General features: G+C 37.9%; 3 protein-coding genes across 3 annotated transcripts; all 3 read left to right on the forward strand.

The window, feature by feature from the left end:
* The first annotated feature begins 2093 nt into the window (after positions 1-2093).
* On the forward strand, positions 2094-2928 carry LOC125472594 (putative germin-like protein 2-1). Its single transcript, XM_048574244.1, has 2 exons — positions 2094-2266; positions 2393-2928. Exons 1-2 carry the CDS (start codon positions 2155-2157, stop codon positions 2926-2928), a joined length of 648 nt encoding a protein of 215 aa, XP_048430201.1. The 5' UTR covers positions 2094-2154.
* Positions 2929-7808: 4880 nt separating this feature from the next.
* Positions 7809-8853, forward strand: LOC103952356 (putative germin-like protein 2-1). Its single transcript, XM_009363926.3, has 2 exons — positions 7809-7979; positions 8105-8853. The coding sequence occupies exons 1-2, from the start codon at positions 7868-7870 to the stop codon at positions 8638-8640; spliced, it is 648 nt and encodes a 215-aa protein (XP_009362201.2). The 5' UTR covers positions 7809-7867; the 3' UTR covers positions 8641-8853.
* Positions 8854-15550: 6697 nt separating this feature from the next.
* Positions 15551-16684, forward strand: LOC103952358 (putative germin-like protein 2-1). The gene is made up of 2 exons (XM_009363927.3): positions 15551-15725; positions 15862-16684. Exons 1-2 carry the CDS (start codon positions 15614-15616, stop codon positions 16395-16397), a joined length of 648 nt encoding a protein of 215 aa, XP_009362202.2. The 5' UTR covers positions 15551-15613; the 3' UTR covers positions 16398-16684.
* Positions 16685-17077: the final 393 nt, after the last annotated feature.

The following is a 17077-nucleotide window of genomic DNA, read 5'->3' on the forward strand; positions in this document are numbered from 1 at the left end:
CTACCCAGTTTCAACCTTTCCGGAACTCCATATATGCATGAAAATCCTTTAAGCAATTGAAAGCTAGTTTCCGAACCAGAAATGTCTCTTAAAATGCTGACAGATTTGCTTTCTGTGAACTTCAATATATATCATTACTAAACACATGTAGGCTTTTCCTTCTTTTGTGGCTATAGTTTAAGAAATCTGCCCTCCTTTTTTGATATTCATGTTTTTAACTAGAAATGGTTGAGCTTGTTTATAAAGAAGGGTTAAGCTAGGCAACAAATACAACTTTTGTTCCAAAAAAAAAAAAAAAAAAAAAAAAAAACAAATACAATTTGGATCAATATACAAATATCGATCATCTCGTTGGCAAAACTTCTCCTCTTTGTTTTCACTATATAGAGGAAGTACATATAAAATTTGATGGTTTAAGCTGTTACTTAGTACTACGGTATAACGGTATTCTTCTTCACTTGTAAGTCATAAGTCTTAGGTTCGAATCTTGTAGATAGGATTTAGTAAGGATAATGCTAGGGAGACCAAAATTTTAAACAAATGACGTGTAACCAATAGGAAATAAGAACATTAACTAACACGTAAATATCAATCCAACCATCAACCATCACATCATTTGGTTTACAAATTTAGTCTAAAAATTTGGTCTCCCTAGTATTATCCATTTAATAGTATTTCATGTACTTTGATTATCTAAGAGTCATCATAAGTATTTGGTAAGCTAATTGGTTTCATGCATCACATTAATTTGGTTGATGAGTTCAATGTATGGGATGGGGGTAAAGCCTATAATTCATTGTAAGCTTAGATTTGTCAGGACAGTTTTTGGATGTTAAGTAAAAGTAAGAGTTTATTCTCTTCCATTCTATCAACTTGAGATTTCAGTAAGAATCAATAAGGCATAGATTTCGTTTATTCTTGACTATTTTCGTCTCAACAAGAAATAAGGATTTATTGTAATGAAAATAGGGATATACACTACCTAACGAATTTAGACAAGGCTGAAGCCATGTCTGCTGCTACAAGACCAGGTCAGACTGGATGGATGCGTCTACTTATTAGATTATGATCTGCAGGCTAGATTAATGGACATTTTGGATGTCTGATATACTTAGCTTATCTGCATAGCGCGGAATGGTCTATGATTTCATTAAAGACGAAATGAATAGTAATTTAAGTAGTAGGTGGTTCCAACATATCATAAAATAATTGTCGGTATCAGATCGCATATTCAATATAGAGGAGTTTAACAATTTTTAAAGTTTCATGCCTTTGTCTGCAAATTACATCTTATTGATTATATATGTCCCCATTTACTCCACACTTTATCTTAGTTTGATCAAGTCAAAGCAAGACAACCCGCTTTCAAACCAAAGTTTCTTGAAGACGAAAAAGAACCTCCAATATCATGAATTGTCAATATTCTGTTTAATGCTTCCAGCCGCATATAGAATAGAATATTAACCATGTTGATAGAATATGATTGTCAGAATATGTATCAATCTATACACTCTATTAATTAGAGAAAAAGCAGAGTAATGTAGATGCTAATTAGAGTTTTTATAAATTTTATTCTAGATAGCGAATTCAAATTTGTGAGTAATATGATATTTCTTTATCAAATTTGACCAGGGAAGTAATTTCTGTTACATTGTTTTTGTGTACCTGGAACACTGTCACGCGATGCTATAATTCCATTCAAATTGTAACACTTGTATTTTATGATTACATTAATACAGCTTAAAAATGGAGCATATTAACTATTTCGTTTATTCAAATGATAACACGTGAAAAAGTACACGCGGCAAGTGTTTCAGCTATGACATAAAAATTTCTCGACATAAAGAGAGGAAACCTTCCTCAATGCCAGCATGCCCAGCAACAATGCCGGCACCTGAACAATAAAGTTAATCAGATAAGTGATGACATATACATGCACAAGTAGCAGCTTCCTATGAAAAGCTTGTATTACGCGTTTACAAATTAAGACTAGACTTTTTCAGTTCATAGGAAACAATACATGTGTGCAGGGATACTTCTCCCTATAAAAGCAGAGACACAGATAGGGTTTCAATCCACAATTCAAATTTATTCTCACTTTCACAAAGCTTAAACAAAGTTGGTCAATCTCTCTCTGCTTACTGTCTTGATCAAATGGCCTCTCAGTTTCTATTTTTCGCATCCCTTGCTGTAACCTTTTCCGTTGCTTTGGCATCGGACCCAAGTTCTCTTCAGGATTTCTGCGTGGCTGATGCAACGAGCTCAGGTAGCTCAAATTGTCTTTTCGTATATTTTCCGTACATTTCCCAAAAAATAAATGCATGCATCATATATATCAATTGGCAATTATGTATGTTGCTAATGCTAATGTACTTTTTCATCGTGGTTTCAGTACTGGTTAATGGTCGTGTTTGCAAGGACCCTAAGCTTGTTGAAGCCAACGATTTCTTCTTCAGTGGACTTCACCTAGCAGGCAACACATCAAATGCAGTTGGTTCACGTGTGACTCCAGTTAGTGTAGCCCAAATTGGAGGACTTAATACCCTTGGCATCTCTGTTGCGCGTATTGATTTTGCCCCATGGGGTCTTAACCCTCCACATACACACCCTAGAGCTACTGAAATTTTGACAGTCCTGGAAGGGAGCCTCAAAGTTGGTTTTGTCACCTCCAACCCCGAAAACAACCTCATCACCAAGGTGCTTCAGAAGGGTGATGTTTTTGTGTTCCCAGTAGGTCTTGTGCATTTCCAGCAGAATGTTGGACATGGTAATGCAGTTGCCATTGTAGCTCTCAACAGCCAAAATCCAGGTGTCATTACCATTGCAAATGCTGTATTTGGATCAAAACCTGATATCCCTGCTGATATTCTTGCAAAGGCTTTCCAAGTGGATACGAACGCGATCTACGGTCTTCAGTCCAAGTTTTAGAATATATTCCGATTTGGAACTTCTGATTCTATCAAAGAATTTCATAGTTCATTTAAAGTGTCTTTAGAAAATTGTTACAGTTTGTTTTTCATCGCATGTCATGTTGGTCTATTGTTTTGTTTAATTCAGAAGATAATTTGTCTATGTTCATTGGAAACGTGATCAAGTTGTTACTTTGTTTCATAATTCTATTATAAAAGTGGAAGTTCCATATGTTGAGTAAAACATCAGTGATTATCTTCATATTCTACACTTTTCAGTCTTAATTTTAGACTCCATAATCTTGAACCAACTATAATGTTATGAGGTATATGTAACCAGATAAATTATTTAGTTTAATTTGCTTGACCTGTTACATGATAATTTATTCATGCCCAATTAGCGTTGTACTCCAAGTTGATATGTTGTTTTGTTTGATTATTTTCCTTACATTTTGTGGCCTGGTCTTGTAGTGTTGAACTTTTTACTGCTATTTTAGGCCTTTTCTCTATTGTATTCTGCTTGTTTTAGCCTTTCGCTCGTTCATTGTTCAGTTCAATACTCAACGTGAAGTCCCCAATAACAGTAGCTACCAGCCTGCTACGCTTGGGATTCAATTCAGCATTGCTTCGATTTATTATTCTCCAGAAGAAAACATAATAACAAGGGAGACTTTGGATGCAGTCCTTAGTTATGAATATTCTTTTATTGAAACTTTGTTGATTTTTAATTTTTGATCAAGGTCTTTGAAATTAATGTGATAATTTATTTCTATATACATTACTATATTTGTTAAATTAAAAATTAGAAAGTTTAATTGTTTATATAAATGAGATTTTAAATTAAAACTAAACCATAATTTGTGGGATTAAAAATATTAAAATATAAATATATACTAGTGTGTGTGTATATAAACATGGGTACATTCATCAAAATTAACCAAAAAATTAATTGTATCAAAACATGGGTACATTCTTCAAAATCACAAAAAAAAAAGAAAGAAGAGATATTAGGCTTAATAACATTAGTAAATTTCTTCTATTAAACTTGACATGGATACATTTTAAAATCAAAGAAAAAAGAATGTACCCATATAAGTTTAAAAATGGATTGGAAAAAAATTGAATAGATTTTATATAAAATATTGTACATTTTACATATAACAAATCGGTATATTTAAGAATGAGTACATTTTAAGATTTAAAAATTTTACATGAATGGGTACATATAATTAGCATGGGTACATTTAGCAAAATAAAAAGTATAAATAAAAAAAATATATATATGGGTACATGTGACATTCCACATCGCCCAGGGGAGTGATCCTTATATGTATATTCTTATCCCTACCTAGCACGACGCCTTTTGGGAGCTCACTGGCTTCGGGTTCCATGGAAACTCCAAAGTTGAGCGCACGCGAGAGCAATCCCATGATGGGTGACCCACTGGGAAGTTGCTCGTGAGTTCCCAAAAACAAAATCGTGAGGGAATGGTAAGCCCAAAGCGGACAATATCGTGCTACGATGGAGTTGGGCCTGGGAAGTGGTCTCGCCCGGGCCGGGATGTGACAAATTGGTGTTAAAGCCTAACCCTGGCCGCGATGTGCCGACGAGGACATTGGACCCCTAAGGGGGGTGGATTGTGACATCCTACATCGCCCAGGGAAGTGATCCTTAAATGTATATTCTCATCCTTACCTAGCACGAGGCATTTTGGGAGCTCACTGGCTTCGGGTTCCATAAGAACTCCGAAGTTAAGCGAGTAGTGCGCGAGAGCATTTCCATGATGGGTGACCCCTCGGGAAGCTCTCGTGTGAATTCCCAAAAACAAAACCGTGAGGGAATGGTAAACCCAAAACGGACAAAATCGTGCTACGGTGGTGGAGCATGCCCCAGAAGTGGTCCTGCCCGGGCCAGGATGTGACAGTACAAATACAAACAAACTTTAAAAAATATGGGCACAAAAGAAATTAATATATGGGTACAAATTAAAACTGAAATGAAAATTGGTACAAATTAAAAATGGGTACAAACTAAAACTAAAAATATATGATAAAAAAATTTAGTCATAAATTTAAATATTCTAATTGTAACATTTTTAACATTAAATGAATATATTTAGAAATAAAAAAATATTTTATTATTGAAATAATTAATGATGTTATTAATACCCAAGGACCTTGTCAAAAATTGAAAATGAATAGGATTTTAATCAATGGAGTAGCAAAAGGAAGGATGAGAACCTAATTTCTCCTAATAACAATAATAGAAGCCAACTCAATGACTATTGGAACGGAAAATTTTGGGTGTTTCTATTCTCCTCCAACAAGTAATTTTGAACACGTTGAGAAGCTTTAGACATTATCTTCGCTTGTCTTCAATGAGAGCATAGGGGCGGGGGACCTGCAAGAAAACACTTTGACGCTCAAGTTTGTGTTTGTTCAAGACGCTTGTAAAATATAGAACAATCTCATACCTCCCTCTTCTTCCCCTGTTATGGTGGAATTCTAGGCCTTTTATAGGCGTGAAGTCTTGGGCTCCAAGTCCCACTTTCCTTCTATTTCTCCATGTTCCATGGAGTGGGCATTATGTCTTATACAAGATTAAAAATTGATTTTAGTCCTTAGACTCTATTTAATATCTCTTTTTTTTTTTTATTTATGATTGTATGATGTTCATAAATTAAATTGCATGAAAATATTATAAATTTTAATTCTCATTATGATAAGTATCTTATATAAGAAAATATTTTCGTAGAAATTTTTTAGTATACTTATATTTTTGCATATTTTATTATGTGCCACTAATCCATTACAATATATTTAGGCATAAATATTTTGATACACTAGGTTAATATAATAAGTTTAGGTATGGACATTTCAGTATACTAGTTTAATATAATATATTTAGGTACCGATATTTCGGTACACTAGCTAGTATCATATATTTAGGTACGAAATTTTCAGTACTGCTATGTTTTTGCATATTTTCTTATGTACCACTAATTCACTACAATATATTTAGGTACAGACATTTCGGTACACTAATTTGGTAAAATATATTATGATACGGACGTTTAGGTACACTAATTAGAGGAAGTTAAATAAAATTAATGAATTAAAATGTATATAATAATAAATTTAAAATTTAATGTAATGATATTAAATAAGATATCTATTAAATATTAAAACAAAAATACAATATGAAATTGAATTAAGTACACATTAAGGGACTAAAATCAATATCCAATCCAACACCAGTTTTTTTTTAATTTTAATCTTCTTCAAGGATTAAAGTTCAAAAACCCACTTCATTTAAAACAAAAAGAATATTAATCTAAGTACTAGGTGGTTCCAAAATATCATCATAAAATAATAGTAATCCAAGTTTAACATTTTTTTAAGGTTTACTTTTGCATACAAATTACATGTCTCCATCTACTCTTGATTTTATTTTAAAATAATGTTACATAGACTATCTATTTAAACCATATTTTATAAATCATACGATGTATTCTCTAAAACTCTTAATTTGTTTTAGCCAAAGCAAGACGACTAACTTTTAAACTAAAATTTGCTTGAAAACAAAAAGACACCTCCAATATATGAATCGTCCATAATATTCTATTTAATGCTTGCAGCTGCATATAGAATAATAAAATACATTAACCATATTGATAAAATAAGATTGTCTGAGTAAAATACATGTATATAATTGTTTGAAATATATATTCTTTTTGTTAGAGAACGAGAAGTGAAATAGGTGTTAATTAGTAGTGTGACATCCCACATCGTCCAGGGGAGTGATCCTTAAATGTATATTCCTATCTCTACCTAGCACGAGGCCTTTTGGGAGCTCACTAGCTTCGGGTTCCGTAGGAACTCCGAAGTTAAGCTAGAATGGGGCTAGAGCAATCCCATGATGGGTGACCCACTGGGAAGTTGCTCGTGAGTTCCCAAAAACAAAACCGTGAGGGAATGGTAAGCCCAAAGCGGACAATATCGTGCTACGGTGGTGGAGCGGGCCCAAGAAGTGATCCCGCCCGGGCCGGGATGTGACAATTTGGTATCAGAGCCTAACCCTGATCACGTGTGTGCCGACGAGGACGTCGGACCCTAAGGGGGGTGGATTGTGACATCCCACATCGCCCAGGGGAGTGATCCTTAAATGTATATTCCCATCTCTACCTAGCACGAGGCCTTTTGGGAGCTCACTGGCTTCGGGTTCCGTAGGAACTTCGAAATTAAGCGAGAATGGGGCTAGAGCAATCCCATGATGGGTGACTCACTGGGAAGTTGCTCGTGAGTTCCCAAAAACAAAACCGTGAGGGAATGGTAAGCCCAAAGCGGACAATATCGTGCTACGGTGGTGGAGCGGACCCGTGAAGTGATCCCGCCCAGGCCGGGATGTGACAAGTAGGGTTTTGGTTTTGTTTCTGGGAACTCACAAAAGAATTTTTCAATGGATCACTCATCCTAGGATTGCTCTCGTCCAAACTCGCTTAACTTCGAAATTTCGATAGAATCTGAAGCTAATAAGTTCCCAAAAAGCCTCGTTTTATATGGAGGTAGACGTGTACATATAAGGCACATCATCTCCTATTTGTTAGTCGACGTGGGATGTTACATTTTATTCCTAGAAATCCAATTCAAATGCTAGAGAAAGGAAACATTCCTCGATGCCAGCAGGCCCAGCACCAATGCCGGCACCTGAAAAATAAAGTATATCAGATACGTGATGACGTATACACAAGCAGCACCTTCCCATGAAAAATTTGTACAATACGCGGTTACAAATTGTGACTGGACTTCTTCAATTCATAGGAAACAACATATGCAGAGATACTTCTCTCTATAAAAGCAGAGACATAGGTAGGGTTTCAATCCACAGTTCCAACTTATTCTCGCTTACAAAATTTAAACCAAGTTGGCCAATCTCTCCCTGCTTACTGCCTTGATCAAATGGCCTCTCAGCTTCTATTTTTCGCATTCCTTGCCGTAACTTCTTCCATTGCTTTGGCATCTGACCCAAGTTCTCTTCAGGACTTCTGCGTGGCTGATGCAACGAGCTCAGGTGCCAAGAATCGTTTTTTTTTTTGTTTTTTTTTCGTAGTACGTATTTCCAAAAAACCAAATACATGCACCGTATCAATTAATAATTATATATGCTGATATTAATTTTTCTCATCATGGTTTCAGTACTGGTGAATGGTCGTGTTTGCAAGGACCCGAAGCTTGTTGAAGCCAACGATTTCTTCTTCAGTGGACTTCACCTAGCAGGCAACACATCAAATGCGGTTGGTTCACGTGTGACTCCTGTTGGTGTAGCCCAAATTGGAGGACTTAATACGCTTGGCATCTCCGTTGCGCGTATTGATTTTGCCCCATGGGGTCTTAACCCTCCACATACACACCCTAGAGCTACTGAAATTTTGACAGTCCTGGAAGGGAGCCTCAAAGTTGGTTTTGTCACCTCCAACCCCGAGAACAAACTCATCACCAAGGTGCTTCAGAAGGGTGATGTTTTTGTGTTCCCAGTAGGTCTTGTGCATTTCCAGCAGAATGTTGGACATGGTAATGCAGTTGCCATTGTAGCTCTCAACGGCCAAAATCCAGGTGTCATTACCATTGCAAATGCTATATTTGGATCAAAACCTGATATCCCTGCTGATATTCTTGCAAAGGCTTTCCAAGTGGATACGAACATGATCTACGGTCTTCAGTCCAAGTTTTAGAAAAATTCCAATTTTGAACCTCTGATTCAATCAAAAGGGATTTGTAGCTCATTTGTAGTGTCTTTAGAATATTGTTACAGTTTCTTTTTCATCACAGTCAAGTTGGTCTACTGTTGTGTTTGATTCAAAAGATTTATTTGTTTATGCTCATAAGATGCGATCAATTTGTTCGTTTGTTTACTCTATCAATTTGTTCTTTTGTTTACTCTATTGCTCCCATAAATAATAAAAGGAAATGTTCACTACCATATTTTTGATAGAATTTCTAATCTGAATAAATAATTCACCCACACTTACAGGCCTTACGGGAAGGCTTTGTTATATACACTACAACATACAAACTTTACAATTTAAAATACAAGTGACTGCACGCCACACATGCAGCAGCACAGCAACAGCACACAACAGCACTCGGAGCAATAGCACAGCAATAATAAAATGTCCTCCCTGCTGTCCATGAGTCAGCAATCACATGTCCTCCTTGCTGTCTTTCCTTTATGGCAATGATGACTATAGAGCTGGATTCTTGTAACTCGGACTTGGTCTAACAGCCCCCTGCAAGCTGACAGGCCGAGAAACAACTGGAAGCTTGGACACCAAAAACTTGAAACGCGAGGAAGACAAGCCCTTTGTAAACAAATCAGCGAGTTGATCTTGAGAACAAATAAAATGTATCAGAAGCTGCTTTCGAACCACCTTCTCACGGACATAGTGATAATCGACCTCTAAGTGTTTTGTCTGCGAATGAAATACTGGATTGGAAGCTAAGGCTATGGAAGAGACATTATCGCACCATATGTGGGGAAGAAGAAGATGCAGATGAAGGTCTTTGAATAATGACCTGAACCAAGATAGCTCAGCAGCCGTGTAGGCTAGTTGCCTATATTCAGCTTCTGTACTTGACCGAGAGACAGTCTTCTGTTTCTTTGAGCTCCAAGACACCAGATTGGACCCCAAATAAATACAAAAACCTCCTGTAGAGTGACGGGTATCAGGATTGCCCGCATAGTTGGCATCAGAAAAAGCATGCAGTTGCATATCTCCAGGTTTATAAACAAGACCATGATCATACGTGGCCTTTAAAAATCGCAGGATACGTTTCACTGCCATCCAATGAGTGTCCTTGGGGGAGTGCATAAATTGGCACACCTAGTTAACAGCATATGAGAGATCCGGTCTCGTGATGGTTAAATATTGCAACGCACCAACGACACTACGATATTGCTCAGGATGTTTGTAGGGTTCACCAACATAAGCACTCAATTTTTAGCCTGCAGAAACTGGAGTGGAAATTGGCTTGGCATCTTTAAACTTCGTTCGCTCAAGCAAGTCCAGAGCATACTTGGATTGAGTCAAATGCAGGTTGTGACCAACGTAAGTAGCTTCAACGCCCAAGAAATAACTAAGGGGACCCAAGTCTTTCATGGAAAACAAAGTGCTAAGCTTCGTGATCAACCATGCCATTTGAGTAGTGTTGTTTCCTGTGAGCAATATGTCATCCACATAAATAAGCAAAATCAAATAAACTCCTCTTTGATTAAAAACAAACAAGGAGTAGTCACACATGGATTCTTGGAACCCTAACTGAAGGAGAAACTCAGAAAATCGTTGAAACCAGGCCCTAGGCGCCTGTTTTAAACCATATAAACTACGTTGCAGTTTACAAACATAGTTAGGATACTGGTTATCAACAAAACCTGGTGGTTGCTTCATGTACACATCCTCATTCAAATACCCATGCAAAAATGCATTCTGAACGTCTAATTGTCGAACATGCCACTTCCGTGAAACTGCCAGACTCAACACAAGTCTAATGGTACTATGCTTGACAACTGGACTAAAGGTCTTCGTAGAGTCGATCCCGGATTGTTGATGAAAGCCATTAGCCACAAGCCTAGCCTTATGGCGCTCAATCGAGCCATCTGCACGCCGTTTAATCTTGAAAACCCACTTGTTTGGCAATAAGTTCATGGCACGATGGTAAGGCACAAGAGTCCACGTACCACAGCACTGCAAGGCACTGAATTCTTGAGCCATTGCATTCCTCCATTCTTTATGCTTTATGGCCTGACTAAAACATGTTGGTTCTGCCACCAGAGTGTCAGTATTAACATACAAAGCATATTTCGAGTTTGGCTTTTGTATCCCAGCTTTAGACCGAGTGGTCATAGGATGGATGAGAGGGGGGTCAGGAATCAGCACGGGATGACAGGGTTGTGACGGAGTCGGGTTCACAAGGACAGCAACAACTATTTCTTGCTCATCTTGGTTTGGGAGAGGTTCACGAGAACTGGAAATGGGGGCACGATTGGGAGTAGGAGCAGGTGATTCATTTAATGGTGGAGTATCTGGGAACCTAGTTGTAGTGGCGGGTTGGACATTGGGTGGGGCTAGACTATGGTTAGTTGGTGTACCAGGGAGAGGATCTGAAAAATGAAAAAGAAGCTCAGAGGATGGAGAGATACCTTTTGTGCAGACGTTTTCCTTGAGAGATGTAAGTTCCTGGAAGGGAAAGGAATCCTCATCGAATAATACATGGCGAGACAAATACACTCGTCTCGTGGATAAATCCAAACACTTGTATCCTTGGTGATTCAACAAATATCCTAAGAAAACACATGACTTAGACTTGGGTTGAAATTTGTGTTTGGCATAGGGTGTCAACCAAGGAAAACATTTACACCCAAAGACTTTAAAGGATGCATAAATCGGTTTTCGATGAAATAGCTTTTCATATGGAGATTTGTTTGACAAAACCTTAGTTGGTAGCCTATTAATTAGATATGTGGCTGTCAAACAGGCATCAAACCAATATTTGTCAGGGATGTGGGCATGGGAAAGCATGACAACACTAGTTTCGACTATGTGGCGATGTTTTCGTTCTGCCATTCCATTTTGCTCAGGATGTTTAGGGCATGAAAACCGTTGGGAAATACCTTGAGTTGCAAGAAACTGTTTAAAGGCTTGACTCTTATACTCACCACCTTCATCACATTGAAGGGTTTTAATGAATGTGTTAAACATTTTTTCAACCTGCGCCTTAAATGTAACAAAAATGCCAAAAACTTCATATTTGTTTTTCATGGGAAAAATCCAAGAATAGCGAGAATAATCATCGACAAACAAAACATAATAACGAAAACCTTCAATTGATAAAACTGGTGAACACCACACATCGGAATGTAAAAGTTCCAAAGGAGAGTGAGACACAGACTCAGACTTGCTAAAGGGAAGTTTGGTACTCTTGCCCAAAGGACAAGAATCACAAAACATTACATCGGCAGTACCATGACTTGGTACTTGATTATTTGAAATTAAAAACTTAACAATTGAAGACGCAGGATGACCAAGACGAGAATGCCATTTTTTGGTTGAGACTCTAACACCTAAGAACGTTGAAATAGGATACTGGGATAATCCACCGGCACCTGGAAATGGGTATAACCCATTCTCACATCTCCCTTGGAAAAGCGTCTTCTGGGTCTTGAGGTCCTTGACAAGGAAAAAATGAGGAAATATTAGTAGGTAGCAATGGTTATCAAGAGTGAATTTATGGGCAGAAATAAGGCTGGTGGAGGCGGATGGACAATGAAGGATATTGTTTAGTTCAAATGAGCAAGCCTTAGTACTGATTTTATTCGAACCATAATGTTTAATGGAAAGGCCAGTATCATTACCTACACCACCAATATTCTCATTACCATTGTACTCCTTCGGATTTACCAGATTTTGAATATCAGGAGTGACATGGGCATTAGCTCCTGTGTCCAGTAACCAGGTGCCATTTTGTTGTCGATTCAAAGTAATTGGTGAAGAGGCCATAGCAGTAAGACGTTTGGTTGGAATACGTCCTTCATAAGCACCATTCATGCGCTGATAACAATCTAAAGCAGGATGGCCAGGCTTACCACAAATTTGACAAGTGATTCGCTCTCCACTTGTATTGAAGCGTTCCCCATTAACGGCAGGATTACGCTGATTAGTGTTGCGAGGAAAGAAACCTCGCTGGTTGATAAGAGAAGCACCGCCTCGATTGGACGGAAAGCCACCACGTCCATTTCCACGAGAACGTCCACCACGTCTTCTTGCAGCTACAAAAGCATTGACTGGAGTAGCTTTCACCACAGGTACAGCTTGTTCCATCATGCGCCTCTCCGTGGTCAAAAGGAGGGCTTCAAGGGTTGGGTACGTGATCGGAGTATCACGTGCCTGAGCTGCATTGACAGTCATCTCGAATGCAGGTCCAAGGTTATTAAGAATAATTTGAACCAGTTCATTATCACTTACTGGTTGTCCGGCGAGAGTAAGATTATCGGAAATAGCATTGACACGATCCAAGTAATCAGCTACTGAGAGATCGCCTTTTTTGGTCATGAGCAATTCATTGCGCAGAAAGAGAATGCGATTCTGAGAAGTGGATGCGTAACGCTGCTCAAGAGCCTCCCATGTCGCACGAGATATGCGTTTGCTGGCAACAGTTGCTAGAACGGAAGCAGTCAGCGAGCCATTGATCCAACTCAGAACCATTTGATCGCGTTGCACCCATGTAACATACTCCGGATTGACAGTAGTATTTCCAGCCAAGTGTTTCGGAGGACAGTCCAGAGAGCCGTCGACGTAACCCATCAGGTCACGACTCTTCAGTATTGGCAAAATTTGCGCCAACCATAGAGGATAGTTGGCACGATCAAGCTTAATATTCACTATGGTAGTCATGGAAGAGGAGAAGGGATTCACGAATGAAGTTGCAAGAGGGGGAAGAATAGGGTTGACATTATTAGTTTCAGCCATGGAAACAGTGATGCGGAAGGAAAAAAAAAAAAAAAACAAGGGTCTTTTGTCGTTAGACAGAAAGGCTCAATACCATGATAGAATTTCTGATCTGAATAAATAATTCACCCACACTTACAGGCCTTACGGGAAGGCTTTGTTATATACACTACAACATACAAACTTTACAATTTAAAATACAAGTGACTGCACGCCACACATGCAGCAGCACAGCAACAGCACACAACAGCACTCGGAGCAATAGCACAGCAATAATAAAATGTCCTCCCTGCTGTCCATGAGTCAGCAATCACATGTCCTCCTTGCTGTCTTTCCTTTATGGCAATGATGACTATAGAGCTGGATTCTTGTAACTCGGACTTGGTCTAACACTTTTGTGCCTTATGCCATAGAATTTCAATTAAAACATGAGTGCTTTGAGTTTGGAAAACTGCTTCTGTGTTTAGGCCAAAAATGAAAAGGCTTTTTATCTCCTTTTAAGCTTGCAAAGTGGATTTCATTTAGGGGCGCAAAACCCAATCCAAGGAGCATAACTTCTCTGAAGAATATCGGCGTCCTTCAATCCCTAAATATTCACGTCAGTCGACAAGGCTCTGCTCAATGTGCCTCATACTATCGCCTAACTGTCATGGTGTCCAATTTTGAGCCAAGGATGGAACCAGTGGTATCAGATTATCAATCCTGCTAGTACCTATCATGCAGAGGCCTAAACAGAGTAACAACTGAAGAGTATGTTCCTCCAAGAATCGATTCTGAATTCATTCTTGCAAACGTCAAACCTCCTTTAATCAAAAGATTGGTTGCACACTTACAGTAAACCTCGTCCACCTCGCTTGGCCTAACAGGACCAATAAAGATGTGACACCTCCAACTTTTTACATTCATCATTTTTGAAAACTATAAATTATTTTCAAAATGAATACCAAGCAACCCTAAGCAATTGAGAGTGCATGGAAAGATAATCTCCCATGCAAAGCTTCCCCTTTTTGTTTCTCAAACTATATGTAGGAAGTACATATACATAAATCTGTACGTCACATTGAGTTTTCCACATAACATGGTCCTCGTTATTTCAACTCTCTATCCACTGAGAGTCGAATAATAAACCTTGAGCCCAAAATAAATGGTGGAAGCCTGGAAGTTATCAATTGCAAGTCTGCAAACTGCACCGTATAATAATCAGCGGAACCAAAAACCCATACTCTCAACAAGCCTCCTCATGTGTGAAGCGTGTGGCCATTGAGCCTAATTAACGCGGGATTACCCTTGCTATGAGAAATGGATGCGTGTCTATTTGGTTAGGGCAGCCTAGATTAATAATGCATTTCTGATGTCTGATGTACTTAGGGTTTATCTGCATGGCCGAATGTGTACATATGATTTCATTTAAAAACAAAAAGAAAAGTAATCTAAGTACCAGGTGGTTCCAAAATATCATCATAAAATAATAGTAATCTAAGTTTAACATTTTTTTAAGGTTTACTAATGTATGCAAATTACATGTCTCCATCTACTCCAAATTTTATTTTAAAATAATGTTAAATAGATTATCGATTTAAACCATATTTTATAAATCATACAATGTATTCTCTAAAACTCTTAATTTGTTTTAGTCAAAGCAAGACACTAACTTTTAAACCAAAATTTGCTTGAAAACAAAAAGAAACCTCCAATATGTGAATCGTCCATAATATTCTATTTAATGCTTCCAGTTGCATATAGAATAATAGAATATATTAATCATATTGATAAATAAGATTGTCTGAGTAAAATACATGTCTATAATTGTTTGAAATATATATTCTTTTTGTTAGAGAACGAGCAGAGAAATAGGTGTTAATTAGTAGTAGTACATTTTTTTCCTAGAAATCCAATTCAAATTCTAGAGAAAAAGGAAACATTCCTCAATGCCAGCAGGCCCAGCACCAATGCCGGCACCTGAAAAATAAAGTTATCAGATACGTGATGACCTATACACCAGCAGCACCTTCCCATGAAAAATTTGTACAATACGCGGTTACAAATTAAGACTAGACTTTTTCAGGAAACAACACACGCAGAGATACTTATCTCTATAAAAGCAGAGACATAGGTAGGGTTTTAATCCACAGTTCAGACTTATCCTCTCTCACAAAGTTTAAACCAAGTTCGCCAATCTCTCTCTGCTTACTGCCTTGATCAAATGGCCTCTCAGCTTCTGTTTTTCGCATTCCTTGCCGTAACTTCTTCCATTGCTTTGGCATCTGACCCGAGTTCTCTTCAGGACTTCTGCGTGGCTGATGCAACGAGCTCAGGTACCAAGAATCGTTTTTTTTTTTTTCTTTTTTCTTTCATAGTACATATTTCCAAAAAAAAAAAAAAACAAATACATGCATCGTATATATTAATAATTATATATGCTGATATTAATTTTTCTCATCATGGTTTCAGTACTGGTGAATGGTCGTGTTTGCAAGGACCCTAAGCTTGTTGAAGCCAACGATTTCTTCTTCAGTGGGCTTCACCTAGCAGGCAACACATCAAATGCAGTTGGTTCACGTGTGACTCCCGTTAGTGTAGCCCAAATTGGAGGACTTAATACCCTGGGCATCTCCGTTGCGCGTATTGATTTTGCCCCATGGGGTCTTAACCCTCTACATACACACCCTAGAGCTACTGAAATTTTGACAGTCCTGGAAGGGAGCCTCAAAGTTGGTTTTGTCACCTCCAATCCCGAAAACCGCCTCATCAGCAAGGTACTTCAGAAGGGTGATGTGTTTGTTTTCCCAGTAGGCCTTGTGCATTTCCAACAAAATGTTGGACACGGAAATGCAGTTGCCATTGTAGCTCTCAGCAGCCAAAATCCAGGTGTCATTGCCATTGCAAATGCTGTATTTGGATCAAACCCTGATATCCCTGCTGATATTCTTGCAAAGGCTTTCCAAGTGGATACGAATGCAATCTACGGTCTTCAGTCCAAGTTTTAGAATAGATTCCGATTTGGAACTTCTGATTCAATCAAAGAGATTCATAGTTCATTTGAAGTGTCTTTAGAAAATTGTTACAGTTTGTTTTTCATCGCATGTCATGTTGGTCTATTGTTTTGTTTGATTCAGAAGATAATTCGTTTATGTTCATTGGAAACGTGATCAAGTTGTTATTTTGTATCATAATTCTATTATAAAAGTGGAAGTTCCATATGTTGAGTAAAACATCAGTGCTTTGAGTTTGGGAAACGTTTTCTATCTTCATAATCTACACTTTTCAGTCTTAATTTTAAACTCCTTAATCTTGAACCAACTATATTGTTATGAGGTATATGTAACCAGATAAATGATTTAGTTTAATTTGCTTGACTTGTTACATGATAATTTATTCATGCCCAATTACGTTGTACTCCCAGTTGATATGTTGTTTTGTTTGATTATTTTCCTTACATTTTGTGGCCTGGTCTTGTAATGTTGAACTTTTTACTGCTATTTTAGGCCTTTTCTCTATTGTAGACTGCTTTTTTTTAGCCTTTTACCCGCGTTCATTGTTCAGTTCAGTACTCAACATCAAGTCCCGAATAACACCAGCTGCCAGCCTGCTACGCTTGGGATTCAACTCTGCATTGCTTCGATTTGTTATTCTCCATAAGGAAAAATAATAAATATAGAACGATCTC

This window comes from the organism of the source record quoted next, unplaced genomic scaffold (assembly GCF_019419815.1).
Source record: "Pyrus x bretschneideri cultivar Hongxiangsu unplaced genomic scaffold, Pyrus_bretschneideri_v1 Contig7, whole genome shotgun sequence".
Lineage (NCBI taxonomy): Eukaryota > Viridiplantae > Streptophyta > Magnoliopsida > Rosales > Rosaceae > Pyrus > Pyrus x bretschneideri.

Coding starts and splice junctions, on each gene's coding strand:
- LOC125472594 (XM_048574244.1), top strand. CDS start 2,155: ATGGCCTCTCAGTTTCTATTTTTCGCATCCCTTGCTGTAACCTTTTCC. Junction 2,267..2,392: donor GGCTGATGCAACGAGCTCAG/GTAGCTCAAATT, acceptor TCGTGGTTTCAG/TACTGGTTAATGGTCGTGTT.
- LOC103952358 (XM_009363927.3), top strand. CDS start 15,614: ATGGCCTCTCAGCTTCTGTTTTTCGCATTCCTTGCCGTAACTTCTTCC. Junction 15,726..15,861: donor GGCTGATGCAACGAGCTCAG/GTACCAAGAATC, acceptor TCATGGTTTCAG/TACTGGTGAATGGTCGTGTT.
- LOC103952356 (XM_009363926.3), top strand. CDS start 7,868: ATGGCCTCTCAGCTTCTATTTTTCGCATTCCTTGCCGTAACTTCTTCC. Junction 7,980..8,104: donor GGCTGATGCAACGAGCTCAG/GTGCCAAGAATC, acceptor TCATGGTTTCAG/TACTGGTGAATGGTCGTGTT.